Source organism: Excalfactoria chinensis, chromosome 3 (genome assembly GCF_039878825.1).
Source record: "Excalfactoria chinensis isolate bCotChi1 chromosome 3, bCotChi1.hap2, whole genome shotgun sequence".
NCBI classification, from domain to species: Eukaryota; Metazoa; Chordata; class Aves; order Galliformes; family Phasianidae; genus Excalfactoria; species Excalfactoria chinensis.
This window is the reverse complement of record NC_092827.1, coordinates 12,902,683-12,922,017: the sequence shown is the minus strand read 5'-3', so window position 1 is coordinate 12,922,017 and position 19,335 is coordinate 12,902,683. Positions and strand designations below refer to the sequence as shown.

The 19,335-nt window shown below is 36.6% G+C and overlaps 1 protein-coding gene across 2 annotated transcripts in view; it reads right to left on the bottom strand.

Moving 5' to 3' along the window:
* Positions 1-1,737: 1,737 nt before the first annotated feature.
* The window catches only part of ROCK2 (Rho associated coiled-coil containing protein kinase 2), a 91,731-nt gene continuing 74,133 nt past the window's right edge, over positions 1,738-19,335 (bottom strand). Inside the window, exons 17-32 of one of the 2 annotated variants that reach the window (XM_072333628.1) lie at positions 19,067-19,226; positions 18,201-18,361; positions 16,228-16,412; positions 15,735-15,804; positions 14,254-14,357; positions 13,917-14,103; positions 13,545-13,638; positions 13,323-13,417; positions 12,720-12,899; positions 12,326-12,494; positions 9,606-9,676; positions 8,557-8,645; positions 8,095-8,173; positions 7,620-7,881; positions 7,001-7,214; positions 1,738-2,832 (exon numbers count right to left, since the gene is read on the bottom strand). In XM_072333628.1, the coding sequence (XP_072189729.1) occupies positions 2,829-2,832; positions 7,001-7,214; positions 7,620-7,881; positions 8,095-8,173; positions 8,557-8,645; positions 9,606-9,676; positions 12,326-12,494; positions 12,720-12,899; positions 13,323-13,417; positions 13,545-13,638; positions 13,917-14,103; positions 14,254-14,357; positions 15,735-15,804; positions 16,228-16,412; positions 18,201-18,361; positions 19,067-19,226 (2,124 nt within the window). In that variant the 3' untranslated portion in view covers positions 1,738-2,828. Of the gene's footprint in view, positions 2,833-3,631; positions 3,837-7,000; positions 7,215-7,619; positions 7,882-8,094; positions 8,174-8,556; positions 8,646-9,605; positions 9,677-12,325; positions 12,495-12,719; positions 12,900-13,322; positions 13,418-13,544; positions 13,639-13,916; positions 14,104-14,253; positions 14,358-15,734; positions 15,805-16,227; positions 16,413-18,200; positions 18,362-19,066; positions 19,227-19,335 lie in introns of those variants that run through there. The other variant, XM_072333629.1, reaches the window with a different exon arrangement.

Below are 19,335 nucleotides of genomic sequence, written 5' to 3'. Positions count from 1 at the left end.
GGTTCCTACCAGACAACAGGAAGACACTGCAACCTCCATGAGCTGATATTAATGGGGTCCTTTCAGTCCACAGATCAGCAAACGGAAGCTCTGACACGTGAGAAGGACAGAAGAACTGCTCCGGCTTTTCTGTCCCAGGTACAAAACAAAGGCTGTTCACATCACACCGATGGCCAAATGACCTCCACGTTATAGCTCAACATTGCTGACATGGTTCATTTCTTTTGGGACATAGCTGCATGTAGGAGAACTGCGGAATGCTATGGTACTTTCATCCCAAGAGGCACTGGAAACTCACAGACCAGGTCTTGCGGTCCCCGTTCTAAGGAGGCCTTGCTTTGTGGAAGGTCCAACCAGCAGATCTCCTGAGCTCCATTTCAGCCCCTATCATTCTACAATAGCTTCTCAATACAGCCTGCTGTATGCGTAGCCAGTAACTATTTCTGTAAGTACAGAATGTATAAGCTGTACTGCAGGGATTCACAATAGATGAGGGCAGGACGCGCAGAGGAAGTGCAACAGATCCAACCCGGTACATGATGGGCTGCAAACCAGTTCCACCAAGCATGCCCTTCTTCCCCACACAGCCTCTGCTTGGCTTTGCCTTTCCCAGTAGTTGCCTATGCATTTCAATACTTCAATTAATTACCAGCTTGTCAAGTTCAGGAACTACTTTACCTTACTCAAATAGTTTATTTAAAAATATATATATAATATTCTCCAATTCAGAAAAGGATAGAACTTCCCACAATGTAACATTTTCTTTATATAAAATATTTATGCATTCAGTCAATGGAAACAGTTTTACTGTATACATTTTTAATGTTGTACTCTACGCAAATCTGCTTGACCTAGAAATATATCGTACTTCTGTAAATCCAAACAAGCAGGGAAAAAACACTGTAGCTGTGCGTTGGGTTATAATACCTAAAGAGAAATGATACGAAAGATTTAGGTCTGGATTTAAGAACCCACAAACAACGTTTTACTTCGCGAGTGCATAAATAGAAGACTGAATACATTCTGGCTCTGTTAAGCTGAACTGCAGTTACAAAACGCAAATATATTTATTCATTTTCAGCATTTCAGTGTTTCCAAGTCCGCCGTTCATGATAGTGTTAAATAAATCATGGTCCTATCCTTCTTCCAAACATTTCAACACTCTTTAAAAAACAAAAACAAACAAACAAAACTTTAAAGTGAAATGTCCTCCTTCATTGAAGTGTTAGATCATATTTTAAATTACTGCACTCCCACACAATAGTTTATATATATATATATATATTTTAAATATATATATATATTTATATATATAAAGAGACCAAATAGGAGACTACATTTTTTTACTGTCAATATGTAGAACACAGCATACTGCAGTTGTATAAAACATGCATGTTCTGGGATAATGATGAACGCATCATGAATGAGTCCACATAAACTCTATTTTTTGTACAAATCTGAAGTAAAAAAAGAAAGTCCAATGAAGTGCCTCTGAGGCCCTTTATTCCCAGCTATCAGTTCTCAAAACACACTACTGGAATATTTCCCTATGCCTACAGCTATGTGCTAGAGAACCAGATTGTACATTTTAAAATACACCTACAGTATGTCTTAAGTTTTCTTTAAAGTTTGTGACAGTTCTTGGGTGTTGTGTTGTGAAATGTAAAAAATAATCACAGATTCTCTTCTTCTTTATTTTTTTTTTGTTTCTTTTTTGTTTCTTTTTTTTTTTTTTTTCCCCAGGAATAAACACACATCTAGGAGAGTATGCAAAAACAAGGCAAAATGAAGTTTTCATAGCACTTAATGAGGGTTAATATAAGTCAATAACTATATTGAGGTTTGTAAGAAGGGCTGGATGAGCAGTTACAGGTATTAAGCACGTGGTCTAGTAAGTCAATTCTTATCAGACACTTTTTGCAACCAACACTTCTCCACCCTCAAAACCAGTCGATATACATTCAAAGTAAGTTGACATTGATATATCTACTAGGTGTAAAAATAGTGCACTATTTTTTCTGCCACAAAGCAAAATTGCATCCTAAGAGCTGGTAAACTTTTTTTCCTTAAATACAGAGAATGGGCAAAAAAAATAAAAAAAATAAAAAAAAATAAAAATTAAATTAAGGCAATTAGACAGGTAAAACAGGACTGCCCATGATGACGCAGCTGAAACTAGCATATACTTTGAACTAGCTGCTGAACACTGACATGCAGCTTCTGATAGACATGTATGAATGATATAAACTTCAACATTATGGCTTTATACAAGTGCATAGTTGCAACTGCAATAAGTAACGGTATCTGATTAATAAGCATAAAAAAATAAAGTGGAAAGATTTTTAAAACCCTCTTGCAGTATTACAGTACAATATATATACACAGTATAATGGTCACTTCTTACAGATGCAGTCTATATCACTATGATGGATCGTCCTCCTGTTCTTGCAGGCATGCTGGTGGCATCTTGATGAAAGCTGAAAAGTCACTTTCTTCAGTTTAAATATTCACTCCTCTCAATCCTTTTATGAAATGTAGTGTATGTGTCTTGCTGAGAAAGCTTTTGTGGAACAGAATTTAAAAGGTAACTTAACATATCCTTTTACTATTTACCAGCCATTCCTCGTTTGATCAGTCATTTGGGGCAATACGGGAAAACCCTCAGAGATTAGTAATTTATATTGCAGCAAAAATGTAAACCTCTGATATATATAGCACAATCTCTCAGGAAAATATATATTTTTAATATATTTTGGGATATGTTTCAGTCTTGCTGTAACAGGAAGAAAATTATCACCTTGAGTTGCGTCTGCGCTCATGGAAAGCGGTTAGCTGGAAGAGAAGCAGAAAGTTTGGTCAGTACACGCAATGAATGAAAGTCTGACAAGAACATACTTCCTCAAAATCCTCCTTTAAGATGGCCTTATCAGTAAGCTTGGGAAAAAGTCATCCCTCTGCATTCAACAGCATCGCTATTTAAGTATAGTACAACCTTATGCATTATCAGCCCAAAACAATTAACCCCCCTTGTAATATATGAGAGGGAAGTTCAAGTACATTCACGCTGTGTTTTTAAGGTAAGCCATGGGACAAATTAGATCAATAAAACAGCTGCATCTTTTCTAAAGCAGTCAAAGAAACTGCACTACAGAAGCTGCAAAGCCTATTTGTTTACGCAGTTTTATAAGGCATTGTTAGGTACCCAAAAAGCACAGCACTGCAAAGGAAAGCCAAGTCAAATTCAGAACACAGGTAGAAAAAGCAAAATGCAGAACTGTGATTTCATGTCTGCTAGCCATGGACACGTCAATTCACGTTAAAAGCTTAAGAAAAAAAATTATCTGTAAATAGCAATTGTATTTTAGGTAAATCCCAAGTGTTACGACCTCCCTTTTAGCCTTTGGTAATTGTTTGCAGAGGTTAGCAGCATTAGCACTACAGATGAGCTACTACTCTGACAACAACAGATACTTTCTTTTGGGGCAGGCAGACATGAATTTTGAAGATCTAAAATTAGAAAAATAAGAACACTGAAAAGGCAAAAAACACCGTTTTAATGAAAATGACTCCTTCAAAAAAATCTGACACCACGAAACAGAATCTCATTTTTACTGTGTAAAATCTCAAAATGAGATCTTGTACTTTTCTCCGCTTTGAGAAACAACATCCAACATAGCATGCTGTATTCAAAGGCAAACAAATCCATTCCTCACTACTTAGATTTACCCCTTATACTTCTTCAGAAATCAAAAACATCGTCATCATCATCATCATCATCAATATCATCAACATCATCAAATGACCAATCCCAGTCTTTAAATGCCAGATCAAGTAATCTGCAACAGGAGGGTTGGATGTTTAATGTGTGTCACACTCCTACAAGAAGCTTCAAAATTCCACTTATTGTCACTATAACTTTTAAAATAACATAGGTGGGCTCCTTCCTTTGCCTGCTATGGAGTATGAAGACTCAATTACTGTTTGGGGAGCCACAAGTATTGTATCCAAAGGAGATTAATCACAGAAATAAATTCTACAGAACACTTACCGTATTGCTTGTTTTCTGCCAAAATTTCAGTAGAAAAGACCAACACACACACTGCATAAAATTAGCTTTCTGTTTTGCTGCAGTTCTGTTGGCCAACATGCAGCTTTATGCTCACCTACCATCCCTTTCAGGTCTTTTGTCTTTCCAATAAAACTGAGTAATCTGCTTGTTGAATAGAACACCAAATTAAAGTGTCACTTAAGCTCACAAATACAGCGGGATTTTGCCATTTATCCTAAATACAGTGAGATTACCCTAGACAGATGTCCTATAGACTCATTATTTTTACTTAGGCTATGCCAAAAAAGAAGATGTATCGACTTGTTCTCTATGCATCGCTGCCCATGCTCCTACACAATGGAGAGCAAATTATTTCAGCAAATGAGTCATTTAACCTATTTTAGGCACTTATGCTGGGATGGGATGAATCATTGTCTAGATGCGTTCATCTTTCTGCTACTATAGAAGGACTTCAGAGGAACATCTGAAGTACTAACTTCTTAATGTACAGGAAATGAAACTCAATCTGGCCATTTTTCCAGTGAACGCAGGACTGAAGTCAGGTTACATGCCACCTATACAAGGCAGAGATAGAAACCTTACTCTAAAGAAAAGCTTTGTAACATGCTACAGTGTTTACAGTTCAGTTAACTGCATCCTTTAAACAAAGCAGATTTCAGTTTTCATTGTGTTTTCAGCTTTTGAAGTTATTACGCTTAAATTAAACTTCCAAAGTTCAGCCCAGGCCCTCTATGTTTTTTTGCAGTTAGGTCTTTAAAAGCTCAACACCTCACCGTGGCCTGTGTGGGAAACTGCTGTTGCTTGTCTCCAGCTGGAGTCTCTCCACAGGCCTAAGTAGGCTCCCCAGAGCCAGCCTTCATCCAGGCTGAGCAAGCCCAGCTTACCCACCTTCTCCTCACAGGGCACATACTCCAGCCTTGACCATCCTGGTAGTCTGTTGGACTTTCCACAGTAGCTAAAAAGGCCTCCTTGAAGTCAAAGGTATCTGCAGCAGTATCTCACTACATGCTACAGGAGAATAGAGGGGTGAAATCTCTTCCCTCAATCTGCTGCTCACCTCCACCTTGTCCCCAGCCACTCATTTAGCTGGCAACTAGGTTTTCATTCTCAGTAATCTTCATAATGGAAAATGGAAATCTCATCACTGGTGAGGTGTTAATTGTCTATAGCAACAACAATGATTTTTAGGTATGTGGTTTCTAATTAAAAGTATTTACATCCATACAGATTTGCACAGGTTCGACAAACCTGAATTAAGGCGAGATGACTTCAATGAATTACAGTTTTCCACCTGTAATTTCTGAGCTTCCAGGGACACATTTGAAAAGGGAACTTGAAAAGCTTAACTACATCCATCAAATTGTTTACACACCAATGTATCCATCCTCCTCCTTCTCTCACCATCATGAAATATGAAATACACAGATAGAAAAATATATGGATAGAAGGAAATATAAAAGAAAAAGAACCACTGGTTGAACAGAGGAGGATCATAATAAAAAGAATGGTAAGATGAGGTACTGTTATGAAAGCATTTAGAAACAAAAACATTGAAATAAGGAGGGTGTAACAAGAAAAATTCCAATTGGAGCAATTAAGGATAGGATAGCTATAGAAAAAGAATCAGAATTAATTAATTAATTGTTGATCTGCTCGTTGCTGCTGTTATATGGCAACAAAGAAAAGAAAGGCAGGGAGACCAAAATATACGCAGGGCGTCAAAAACTGTGGATTAATATTACCAAGTATTAACATTATAACCTTAACTGTTCTTTCCTCTTGTACAAACCCAGCAGTATGGTAAGCGATGGAAACAGCAAACTGAAAAAATCCAGGATACTGTGCAATCCTTTAAATGCTACCTGCTAAATGTTATCACTTCTATGGCTACAGCATAGGATTTTGCTCCTCAAAACTGATCTATTAATAGAACACTGTTTTTTATACTGACATTTATATCCCACATTGGAGGAACATGATGATAAGACTAATCTTCTAAGAAACAAGGACACGAGTATGAGTCTTTCTGGGCTGAGTAAGGAGCTGAAACCAACTCCCCAACCCTTTTGGCAAGTGTTGCAGCTATTTGACCAAACAGTGACCATCACTTTATGTCTACTTGCTCTCTTTCAAAAAGAATGAGTGACTCTCAGACAGATGTCTGCTACTGCAGAAAATGGCACCACACTGTGGAATTTACATTTATGTAGATGCAAAAGTGAGATTCATCTGAATCACCTTTTGCTGTACGTGTCCAAGAGCACTCTATGCTCCCTTTATACTTTCTCCCTTTTATTAGGATAACACAAATTCAATCTTACAAACAACTCTTCCTATATATGAAACTGTAAGCAGAGTTAATAGATACTTACATTTGGTCAGATTAATCACAGCCTAACCCAGAAATCCTCAGTGATGTTTCTAACATTAGAGTAGGGCAGGAATTCAAACACATTCCTCCAAACCACCCAGTACGAAAGAAAAGAAATGCATTCTTTTGCTATGCGTAAGCTCTTCTAGATTGCCTTTAGAAGGTGCCCAGTTCTCTCCAAGGTTCATTAGAATGACAAGTACTTAATGTCATAGCTCAGCGTCTAATCAGTTTTGTTTCCTTAAAAACCTCACAACTCCTCTTAATGACTCTTCATATATCTAAGCCTCATTTTCCCTACCAGCTTCTAGTTCACAGGCACAGTAATAGACATTATCAGTAAAGGTAGGCTAAGTAATAGATAATGCAATGCCCCTTGAATGAGTAAACAAACATAATGATGGTTCTTATAACTTAAATGAGGTTTACAGAAGATGACACACTAGATTACATATCAGTGGTTGCCAACATTTGTGGTCAACTACTGATATCAACATACATCACGTTAATTACAGTAAAATGTTTTTAAACAATAAAGTACATAGCAGCTCTTGTGTTACCTTGGTTTGTTTGGAGGAAGCTGTCGACTTGGTCGTCTGATGGACTGGTTTGGCTGTACCTTCATAGAAGTTCTGGGAGAAGATCTAGCAAAGGGGTCTGGTGCTGGAGGTTTCTTGGGTATTTTTTTCACCAGTCGGCTCACCCATTTTTGCTGTTCTTCTGTAGAATTAGCTAACAGTAGTAGATTCTTTGCCGTTGAAATATCATAATACACTGTAGTGAGAGTTTTTCAAATAAAAACGAATATTGTTATTTTTCTAAACATGTCCTCCACATCAAAAATTTCACTAGATACCATCCATTTCCTAAAACTCATCGATTCACTCAGCAATGCTGCACAATAGTGTAAGAAGTCTTACAACAACCATGCTTTACCATGCCTTTCTGTGCAATGCTGACAACACAGCTGGTATGGACATATCCGCTCATATGAGATTCACTCACAACAGTGAACTGATCCTCTTGTAGACACCTTCAGAAAATCTGACAGCTACATACCCACTGAAGAAAAACCTACCTGCTTAAGTTCAGTTGTTGTCACAGATTAGGATCCTGTGATCCATTAGCATGCCTTGAGACTCCAGTAACTACACACATATTCAAATATCTGCTAATTACCTTTGCAAGGTGCTATAATCTCTTCTTTTTTATCCATATGATCTTTGTGACATTTGATATGGCAACGACGACATTCTAGAGCAGGAGGAGGCTTAAACATATGCCAAAGAGGCTTCATACAAGCTTCACAATTGGTTGGAAAGTGATAAAGAGTAGGTATAAACTCATGTCCTTTGTGACAAATATAATTTGACTTCTCTCCCATAGGCTCCACAGGAAATTCCTGCTCCTTTTTGCTCTCTCCTTCATTGGCATACAGAATCTAGAATTAAAGCAAAATAGTCTCAGTATTCCTAAATGACAAACACACATTCAGAGTAATTCCTGAATTAGAAAAACTGAAGAATAACACTGAAGTGAATATTTTCAACAATATTGTAGTAAACAGTTCGACTAGAGAAAGTTAGGGAAGTATTGCTGAGAACATGATATGCCATGTTTGTTACGCTATAAATGTTAATTTAATATCAAATACCTGGAATATCCTTGGAATTTCCTTGGCATCTGCTCTGTACACATCAGTCTGTGTGACCGGTCGGACATGGAATAGTTTGCTATAAGAAATTAATTCAATAAAGACAAAAATTATTATTATCAAAATGATAATCCTGCCTTTCAGTCTTGCCCGTGAATTTCCAAAATAAACACAAGTCACAAATATACAGCTTTATTTATGAAAAAAAAAATTATAGCAATGAAAAGCTGACTTTAGTGATTTCTGGGAGCTTTCTAACAACAATCCTCCATTCACACTCCAACCTTCAAATAGCCACAATCTGTATTTATTAAGGAAATAATTATATAACCCACTTATAAGCACATGTTGTAGTGAAAATGTACAAACTGAATGTGCTCCAAGACCAGATCTTTCTAAAAGGCCTTTCTGACAAAGTCCACCTGCAAAGCAGAGGAAGCAATCTTGCGTGATAATACTTACTCTATGTCTAATACCATATAGGGATTAGATTGTTCTTTATCTTGTTCACTGTCATAGAACAGGATCTTCTTACTGCTTACAATTACGTACTGTTAGAAGACAGAAAAGGATAAACAAACATTATAATCCAGCTGATCACATCAAAGATGTCACAGCAATAATTCTCTATAGTTTTATTAAATGGTAGCTAAAAGCATAATAGTAGTACTGTATCCCGACTCCATACTTTGTCAGTAAATTCACTGCAGTATGAAATTTTACTGCCTGATGCATTAATTTACATCATCATATTCATTGGTACTCAAACAAATGTAAGCATCTGTGAGGAGATCAAAATGCAAGTAAGAGAGATTAACAGAAAAACTTTTATTTTCTAATTCACAGACTTAATTTTCTCTTGGAGCAATAATAATTACCATCTTAGGATGCCTACTTTACATGTGCAGCTCACAACTAATAGGCATCACACTCACAAAGATCAGAAAAGCTGGGTACCCATAAGACCTCAAATTTCTAGAGTTTTATCCAGAATGAACAAATGACTGAGCAAACTGATAGCAAACTGCACAGGTTACTCTTGGGTAAAGACCACCAAAGAGGGTACTGAAAAGCAATCAATAAGTGAGGGTTACACAGAGCGGGTGCACAGTCATTAGTTTTCTCTCTTAAATAAGGTATTTCTGAAAAGCATCTGTTTCCAGTCTACAATGAGTTCTACCTACACAGTGCTGCTGAGAACATACAAACAAATATCTGAAGACCGTAAGCAGCTGTTTTCACCTCTGTCAGGACAAAAAGGTGCCTTAACAGAATTACAAGTTCAGATAATGGCTTGGGTTGGAAAGGACTTCTGAAGTTCATCTGGTCGAACCCCTGTAACTCTCAGACATAGCTGTATAAGCTACTATACTTTATACATTTAAGTAATTACAAGAATATGTATTGAATAATACAATGGCACTGAAAATCTGCAGTGAATATAAAATCCAAAGTATGCATGAAACAATAAGAGGTTCTAAAAAGAAAATGGCTGTATTATTATTGGTTACCTTTTTAACCCAGCCAAATTTTTTAGTGTTATTTCGAACAGGTAGTGATAACCAGCCTTCCAATCTTGATTCTGGAAAACCAAAGCAAAACAGAACACGCAGTGAAGAACATAAGCATTCACAAAACATTCTTTTTGAGACTACTGTGCATTTAAAAATATGTACTGAAGATCAATAAAAAAGTAACAGAGCAAAGATGAAACATAGAACATCTTGCAAAGTTTATCACAGTAAACTGTCAGAAACCAGTTAGTGTATTCCCCCATACAGCAATAATAAACAACATGATTACAACGAACTAGTAGGTATGAGGAAGAAGGGGAAGAGCACACTTGCAGATATACCACATGCATTCCCTGAACTGTTATTACTGTTATTTCTAGAGAGGTTTTTAAAACTGTCAACCTTTAAGACTTACAAGAACGTTGTCTGAAGATATTAGTAGACCACACAACACTCAATTATATATAGACAAAACAGAGCAAAGTACCACCACCAATATACCTATATACTCTCTACTTGAGGTAAAAATTCAGAAGTTTTATATTCTAATTCATACCTCTTTTTTTGCACTATGCATTTATCCATATTTCTAATTCTGCCTAAATCTCCTAGAATTTCTATTCCAGAGTAAGTAATTTTTGGCTACGCCTTAGGCCTTGCCTAAACTCAACCGCCCTTTCATACACTTGTGATATTAAGTATTACTCCATCACATCAGTCAGACGCCCCATCCCTGGAGGCATTCAAGGCCAGGCTGGATGTGGCTCTGGGCAGCCTGGTCTGGTGGTTGGCGACCCTGCACATGGCAGTGGGGTTGAAACTGGATGACCATTGTGGCCCTTTTTAACCCAGGCCATTCTGTAATCCTATGATTCTATGATATGACTCTATGACATTTATCTACAGCATCAACCCCTCAACTGTTGTTTGATGTACACATTTCAGCAGTAACCAAAAGCCTGCCAGGATCAAACTTGCCTTGCTCTCGGTAACACGTAGCATCTTGTAGCCTTTGACACTATTTTTCACAGTACCACTATATATAAAAATTTCTATCCATTGTGGGAAGGAATTTTCCCCTTCCCTCTTTGAGTTAAAAATTCAGAAGCCCTTAACAAACGTAAAGCCATAAAAGGACATGCCCCACAGCTGCAAAAGCTATGTTGTTTCTCAAGAGATGGCACTGGCAGACCTGTGCCCACATTTAATGTAGGTTAACAAACAACGATTAGATATTCATAGAATTTCTGTTATGTCTACAGGGACTCGATCTCCAATCTGCTGCTAGAAAACAGTCCTAGTTTAGACATGATTGTACTTTAGAACAAAATAAAACCATGCACAAAACAACAACAGCTATCAAGGAAAAAATATACAAATACTTAGTGATGGTTTTAGCTGAGAATGAAGTAAGCACTGGACAGGCATTATGCTTTAGTCTAGTTTGAGGAAATAATGTCAACATTCCAAAACAAGTTTTGCCTTTGATTGAAAGACATTCACAATTTAGATGTGCCCCATGTAAAATACAGAAATATGTATGTAATTAGAAAATCCCATCTCTGACATTAACACTAGGCAGAAGTGCTATTCATGACAGTGCAGTCATATTTCTATGGGGTACAGAACTAATAAAACAAAGTTCTGTTTTACTCTAGCCATATAATTTCATTATATTCCTTGTGCATCTGGAAAAACAAATTTAAATGAATTTTACTTGCCTCACCATAAAATAATTGAATATAAGATTCAATGTAAGGAGGAAAAAAAGAAGTTAACATTCATAAGACTGAATTTCTATGACCAAGCAATGTACATTCAGAGTGTGGGGGCTGATACCTCAACACTTCACTGAAACACAAAGATTTGACTTTCTGGTATCCAGTATCTTAGGGTCGATACTGGGCAGAGTCTTCCTTAAGATCAAGACAATAAGGAATAAGGATCTATTCAATGCTTTAATAAAAACGGTGTTTTATAAATGGCAATAAGCATCTATAAACATTCGGGTAAAACAAGCCAATTACTTCATATCAAGTTTTCATGTCATTACAATGTTTACTGCCAATTTTTTAAAAAGTAATGTGTTAGTAAACGTTAGTTTTGAAATAGAGAAAAGGAAGCAATAAAGACAACACCGAGCACTTCTCAGGGATGTCACCTGTGCTATCAACTTCTGTAGGGCTTTGAGAACAAGACAAAGGTTCTTCTTCTGAGTCAGAATCAGAATCGAGAAGCATGCGAGAACTGGAAGGCTTAGTGGCAATACTGACAGAAGTGGAAGAGTGCTTGTAGGTAAAAGACATGGATTCCATAGTGTGGGATTGAGTGATATGGACTGAACATAAAGAATAAAGGAGGAAAAAGGTAGAAAACAAGTCAAAACAGAGTCCCTAAAAAGAGAGTATTAGTTTTACATTTAATCACAAAACATAATAACTGCAAATAAACCACTATAATACAGATGAAAAAAGGATTAGTTGCAATGTCAGACAATACCATCTTTTAAAGAAATGTCTTTAAATAAATTTAAGAATGAAGTGTGATTACTGATAGGAGGAGTTAATGCATGGATAGTGAACTCTACCAAAACAATGATCGGTGATAGAAGCACTATATTAAGACAGAAAGCCACAGAAACATCAAATACTTCAGTTGTCATGATAAAACAGGTAAGAAAACCAATTCATGGAGAAATATTAATACTAGTAACATACCAGGGAATCCATCATCTGCCTCAGCATCTCCAGGTCCGCTGCCTATGCTACTGTTGTCTAGACCAATGTGTAATGACTGTAGTTGTGACCGAAGCTGTTCAATGTCACTGTCTTTGCTGTCCAAAGTCATTTGGAGTTCAATTCGTATCTGACTCTCTTCTGCTATTTGCTGTAAGGATAAAAGGTTTCCTACTGTCACAAAACTCAGATACTCAAAGAAAATGTAAATATAAAATTATGGAGACTTTGCAGTCAGTCTCTATATATGTGCTGCATCTTTCATTCAAGGAAATTCTGGAACAGAGACTGTATAAACTACCTTAAAAGACCAAATGATTTCACAAAGTACTACAGAAAAGGTTATCAATGTTTACACTTATTAAGAGGATCTTACTGCCTGCATTTCATTGATTTCTTTCTGATATTTGATCATCATTTGCGTTAACTTCTCTCGTTCAGATTTCAGTTCCATGTGCAGTTTCCTATTTTCCTTTTCCTTCCGCCGTACATCGGTGTCAGCTCCACGTTTGACTGGACCCTTCCGATTCATGATCTCAGCCAACTTATTCACAGCCTTCCCATGGAGGAAAAAGAAGCAAAAAACAAACAAATAAATACAGAGATATGCTGCAAAGAAATACTCTTCTCTACTACCTGTGACCAAGTACTTCTAATCTAACATCTCTGCATATCTGGTAGTTGAAAGTTACTTGCATTAATCAAAACTGAATAATGCCATTTTCACTTTAAACAAACGTTTCTTTAGAAGACTTCTACTCATTTAAATGCTCATCAGTATCAATTAGCTCATGGATTAAAATTACTGCCACTTACTGTTAAAAACAACTGATAAGTCTACTTAGTAGAGGCAAAAAATGATAAATTTGACATATTTTACTTCATCAGAGAAAGAATGAAGTGTTAAGTTTTCTACTAAAACTACAAACACTTTACTATTAAATCATGGACACTTATCTCTTCAGACACATTTGCCTACCTGGGTTTTCAGTGTTCTTTCATTCAACAGTTGTTTTTCAAACTGTGCTTTAATATTTCCTATATTTGCTTCTTCTTCTTTTAACTTTGTAATTTCTGCAACAAGGTAATTCAAACAAACAAACAGAAAGATATAAATAAAAGCACATTACAAAAGAAAACAGTACTTTTAGAAACAAAACTGTCGGCACGATGAATTGCACTTGGTTCAGGGAATACATACGTTCTTGTTCCTCCTTCAGTTTATTGTTTAGTTCTTCTTTCTCATTAGCAAGATTAGCCACATCACTTGTTAGTGTTCTATTTGCTTCCTCCAACTACAAACAAAAAGTACATGTGACCATGTAGTTAAAAACACATGGCATACGAAAACACTACAGCATAAAAGGAAATGCTTCAGACAGAAACCAGATCAAGTGTAAGATGACCGGCACAGGGGTAAAGAAGGGATATAGGGAAGAAACAGGATACAAGATTTTTTTTGTTTTGGTTTTTTTTAGCTAGTTAATTCAAAGAAAATAAATAGTTTTAAATATCGGAAGTAGTTGTGTAACAAATTTAAGTATGCTAAAGTTAAACCCTGTCTACTACTCACAGAGGCTATGGTGGCATCCTTCTCAGTGAGTTCCTGTTTATGCCGAGCCATCATTTCTTTGATCTCCAGTTCTTTCATAATCTTCTCTTTTTCCAAATCGGAGTACTGTTCTTCAGCAATGGAACGTGCAAGTTGTTCTGAATCTGCTTTTGTCAAAGTGATTTCTAGCTGTGCTGCCAAGGAATCTCTGCAAATTATTGAGACATACAGTTAACTCAAAAAATGGGAGGTTACTTAAAATAAAACAAACAACAAAACAAAACAAACCGCCAAACCCCAGCTGAACAAAAATAACAGAAAGCTGTCCTAATCTATATATCAACAATACAACCAGTACCTCTCATCCTGTAACTCTTGTATCTTTTGCTGCATCTCTTTACAAAGTTTGGTCTTTTCCTCACATTCTTCTTTTAGTTCTCGAACCTGTGTCTTATACAAAGTCTAGAATTTGAAGTAGGAAAGAAAAGCATGTGACTTACATAATCTAGCTTAAAGGCATACAAAAATTGATACAAGATGACACAGTATGCTGTTCTTTAACCATAGGTTCAGTTCAAGCATAACCGTCCAAAGCTTACTCCAAATTTAATGAAGGTCATCAGAGGCCATAATGATTCCCAAATATTATTTGCTTTATTTTTTTCTTGTTGCTATTTGCTTGGTGTTCCCTTGTTTTTTTAAACAACAACAAAATAAACCCGCTCTTGCCTTCCTCAAAAAATCTTGTATATTTGTGATCAGGTAGACGAATGAGATATAATTTATACATTTGTAAGTACTATTTATAAGACTGGCAAACTGGATTTTCTTTTCTCTACTAATTTAAAACCTTATCAGAAATATGTAAGGTAGAGTTTGGATGTTAGCCATACAATTGCATGGTAGCAGCATGAGAGCCTGAGAAGGAAAAGACGAAGGAGGAAGAGAAAAACAGATCAGGGGAAATTTGAAATTTATGCTCTTGTGAAATGGATACAAACCTCGAGCTATACAGGAAATGAAAGAAAAATTACACTGATCTGTACACTAAAAATGGCTGAATACAGATAGATTGACAGATGACTGCCAGTGGATTTAATGCAAGGCTTTCAAGATGGAGTCTCTCAGGATTCTCTCTGGTCCATCCAGAGCAGTCAACTGACTTGAAGACTTCAAGACTTCAAACTTCCTTTTTTTCCCCTCTCCTTTGACATGTGCAGCTTTTGACCAGCTTACTCATCCTCCTCATGGACATAAAGACCACAGTAAAAGTGTAGGTTTCCTTAAATTCTCAAGCAAGACCCTTGGCCTTTTCTGTTAGTATGACTGTCTGTTCACTATTGATTTAAGTTAACCTTTATATGTTAGTGATTAATTCTAACAGTGATCCCTATTTATTGTGCCTATTACGCTGAAGCAAAATCTCTCACTGTTCTTTGCCAAGTTTGGTTATAATGCAGTAACTTTATCCTAAGCCTTAAATGCTACATGATTATTTGAATACGGCTTCAATGCTGCCTGGACCAGATGCAGAATGCAAAAGTCTTGAAATATCCAGAAAATTATTCACATTATGGAATGAGCTGCTCAACTTGTCCCTTCCCTTAACCTGTGCTTGGGATAACCTTCTAAAGCTGGCACATTTCTTATTATGAACTCTTCCATACTGCTTAGAGATCAAGGAGAGGTTAACAGGGCTGCAGTTATGAAGGCAGACCCAGGAATAAGAATTAACTTTAAGTTAAAAGGATGAAGAGCTTCATGGCTGAGAGAAGAAGAAAAGGTAACGTTATAGCTAAGAAACAGATTGGTATAAAAGTAAGGAAGCATAAAACATACCGAGAAATATTGTTCAGCTTCAAGTTGGTCTTGAAGCTCTTTCATTTGTCCATCTGCATCTTGACGTTCTCTAGAAAGTAACAGAATACATCAAAGAAAAGATACGAAGATTCCAAACAAGTAAACAGAAATGGCTGCATTCACATTCTTTATATTCTACAGTTCAATCTGAGTCTTTGTTAGTTTAATACTGTTAGAATACTAGCTACAACAGTGTCACTGATAAAGCAAACAGCCACTGACAACCTCTTAGACTGTCAATATTTGTTTGCAATAAATCAATCAATCACCTCAGCCTTCTGCTAAATGCATGTCTCTTAACTCCTCCAATTATTCTGTTCTCCCCCGCCCCCCATTTTCTTTTACACTTTCTTCTCTTATTTCAGGTTTTCAGCACAAATCTCCACAATCAACGTGGCTCTTGGCTTTTACAAAAAGAAAACTACAGATCAGCTTTACTTTAAAGAAAGTAAAATAGAGCAACTCTGCTTACTTGCGGAGTTCATTGTTTTGCTTCTCCAGACTTAATTTGATTTCCTGAAGATGGTTATTCTCCTGTTTTAGCTGCTTCTCTGACATTTTTAAGGTGTTGACCTGCTGCGTTTGCATCTTGAGGTCATTTTGAGTGAGACAACGCTTTTGTGTTTCTTGCTCTATTTTTAAAGTCAGGTTTTTAACCTAAAAAACAGAAACATGAGGCTTACGAATCTACATAGGGAAGTGACATGTAAATAGTGTTTCTTATTGACACTTCCTATATAATTTGCTCCAAATGCAATGCCTCCTACTTATTTCCATGGAAAGTACAACACGTACAGGGAGCAAAATCACACTACATGATAGAGGAAATTCTCAGCTACTACTTTTCAACATCACCACCACCAGCTAAGCATTTTTGCCAGTGACAAGAGCCTGAATACTGCATTCATAAAAATCTGCGCCAGTGGAGGTGACTCACGTTTTAACAGCTGTTATAATGGCACTGTTGCTAGGAAAATGCTATCCATGCTGTCCATCTTTCATCGGTCCAAACAGATGTAAGTCAGAACATGTCAAATCTGGACTATATAGTGTTTGTGTGTTGGGACAGTCCAGCTAAGACTGGCAGTGCATTCCATGGTCTTCAAATTAGTATGTAGCCTGGAGTTACCGTATTGCAAGAAAAAGATTGTCTTCTCTGACCTGACTCTGTAAGTTTGAACTTTCAGCTTAGTCACTGTTGCGATGTTAAAGCCAGAGGTGATGGTTTGTCTTTGTTCCAGGAAATCCAGAAGTATCATCACTTTCCTATTCCAGAAGACAGGGCACATCATTTTACCCACCGAGGGCTGCACATTGAACTTTTCTTTCTATGAGGAATTCACACGTTGCCTCTCCATGGACTGTTGTTTTGACTCTCACTTGTAGCATGACACCACATCTCATCGCTGGTAATGATGTGATCCAGGAAGCTCTCACCTTCAGCCTTGTATTGGCTTAATAGGTCTTGACAAAGTTTTATACGGTGCTCCTTCTGCTCCTGTGTGAGCATTCATGGGACCCACCTGGTGCAAACTCTGCAATATTCCAACACTGCCACTAATGCAGTGAAGCCAATACCCATCTCCAAATACAATTCCCTAATTGTAATCCTCAGATGAGCTGATCAAGATTCATTTTGTGGTATGAGAGCTGTGCATGGCCATCTTGAATGTGGCTTGTCTTCAGCATCACTGTTGCCACTGCTGAAACACACCACCCATTGCCTCATGAGCTCACATCTACCGTTTGGTCTCCAGAAACATTCAGCAAGTGTCAATGAATGTAAATGAGTGCATTTTTCCTGCATGGAGGAATTGAATGAACCTTTGCTTCATAAGCACTTCCATGTCAGATGGCATTTTGTGAGACCCTTTTGTTTGGCCCCTCTGCTGCCATCTGTCACAAGGCAGAAATGTTCAACCTCTACTGCTATACCACCAACATCCACCTATGACACTGTGGGCCAACATAATAAAATAGGAGGCATTACATTTGGAGCAATCCTCAACATTATTGTACAACATGCACATTTCTTAATAGTTAAATCTATTTCTCTCTCTATATATATGTATCTTTACTTATCTTTATTACTATATATAACTTTATTATGTCTGTGTATATATATATTTATATAAAATTTTATTATGTCTTTATTATGCCTGTAATAAAGTTATTAGTACACAATAGATAACCTAGTCTTTCCATGTGTCAACCTCTTAGCATCTTACATTCCAGAATAAAAACTCTGATATCGATACTGCTGGAATACTTTAGAAGAACTAAACCACTCTGTAAAATTGACTTTTTAAAGCTCCAAACACAAAGAAGTAAGAATTGCTGCCATTTACATTCACAAACATCCTAAATATCACTATAACAAAAGGAAAATTCAAAGACATTTAAAATTAGTTTCCACTTAAGACTTCTATTGTCACTGTTACATACATCTTCATTTAGTTTATCCTTTTGCCTAAGGAGTTCATTTATTTTCTGTTGTGATTGTTTGAGATCACAATCCAACATGGAGCGTTGCTTTTCGGCTTCTAACAACCGATTCTCTACTTTTTGCTTCAAAGCTCTCTCTTCCAAAAGTTTCTTCTCCATTTCTGCAAAGAAAGAGATTTAAGGTCAATCTGCAGACGAGTCAAAGTAAAACGGGGAGTTTAAAGGGGTGAAGGAGGTGAGGAAGAACATCCACCCACATTAACAATATGTATCATGGTTGTAAGTTACGACAGAGATTGCTGAAAAGTGATTCATTAAATTTTTCACAGTAAACTGTGGAAAAGCACCCCAGAGCATTCCTTGCACAAATTTCTGCCTGAGGACTATTGCTCATCAGTTGCAATACAAAATTCAGCTTATTTTCAAGACATTTGAGAGGGATAAGAGGGTGGTTTTCCTCTTAAAGCAATATTTTCTATCTATAGATCAAGCATTGCTTTGACTGTGATAATCTGAAATCAATTAAAGAGCTGAAGCTGTTGAGGAAACTGATGGATCAAGTGACTCATACGGTACATCTGAATCATTTTTCTTTTTTGGAACATAAATACCATATCACAGAAAGTTAATTAATGGCATTGGCAACAGGAATTGTGTTTTATTCAAAGAGACCAGAACTGCCTGCCCATAACCTAGAAGAACAAAGACCGAAGGATTACAACTGATTTACAAAGCTAATTATATTTAAAAAGAACAGGGGAATTGAGAAAACATGACTACATTTAATCTTCTATTGCCATTCAAAAATGTTATTACCTACCCTCAATAATTTATACTTAGGTCTAACTGTGATGTCAAATACACACCTTTCATAGCTTCAGATTTTGCCTCCTCTATAGATTCATAAATCTTATTTTTGTCTGCCAGTCGTGCTTTCGTGGCTTTATGTTCAGCTTCCTCTTGCTCGAGGTTCTGCTGCATAACTTTGAATTTGTATGTCATATCTATTTCCATGTTGCTCTTTTCCTGTTAAACAAGAAAAGGGTATTAAAATAAAATATTTAGTATGTCAGGTTTAGTATGACATATAAATATGTCATTATTTATATTATACTAAATATAAAAATATTTAGTA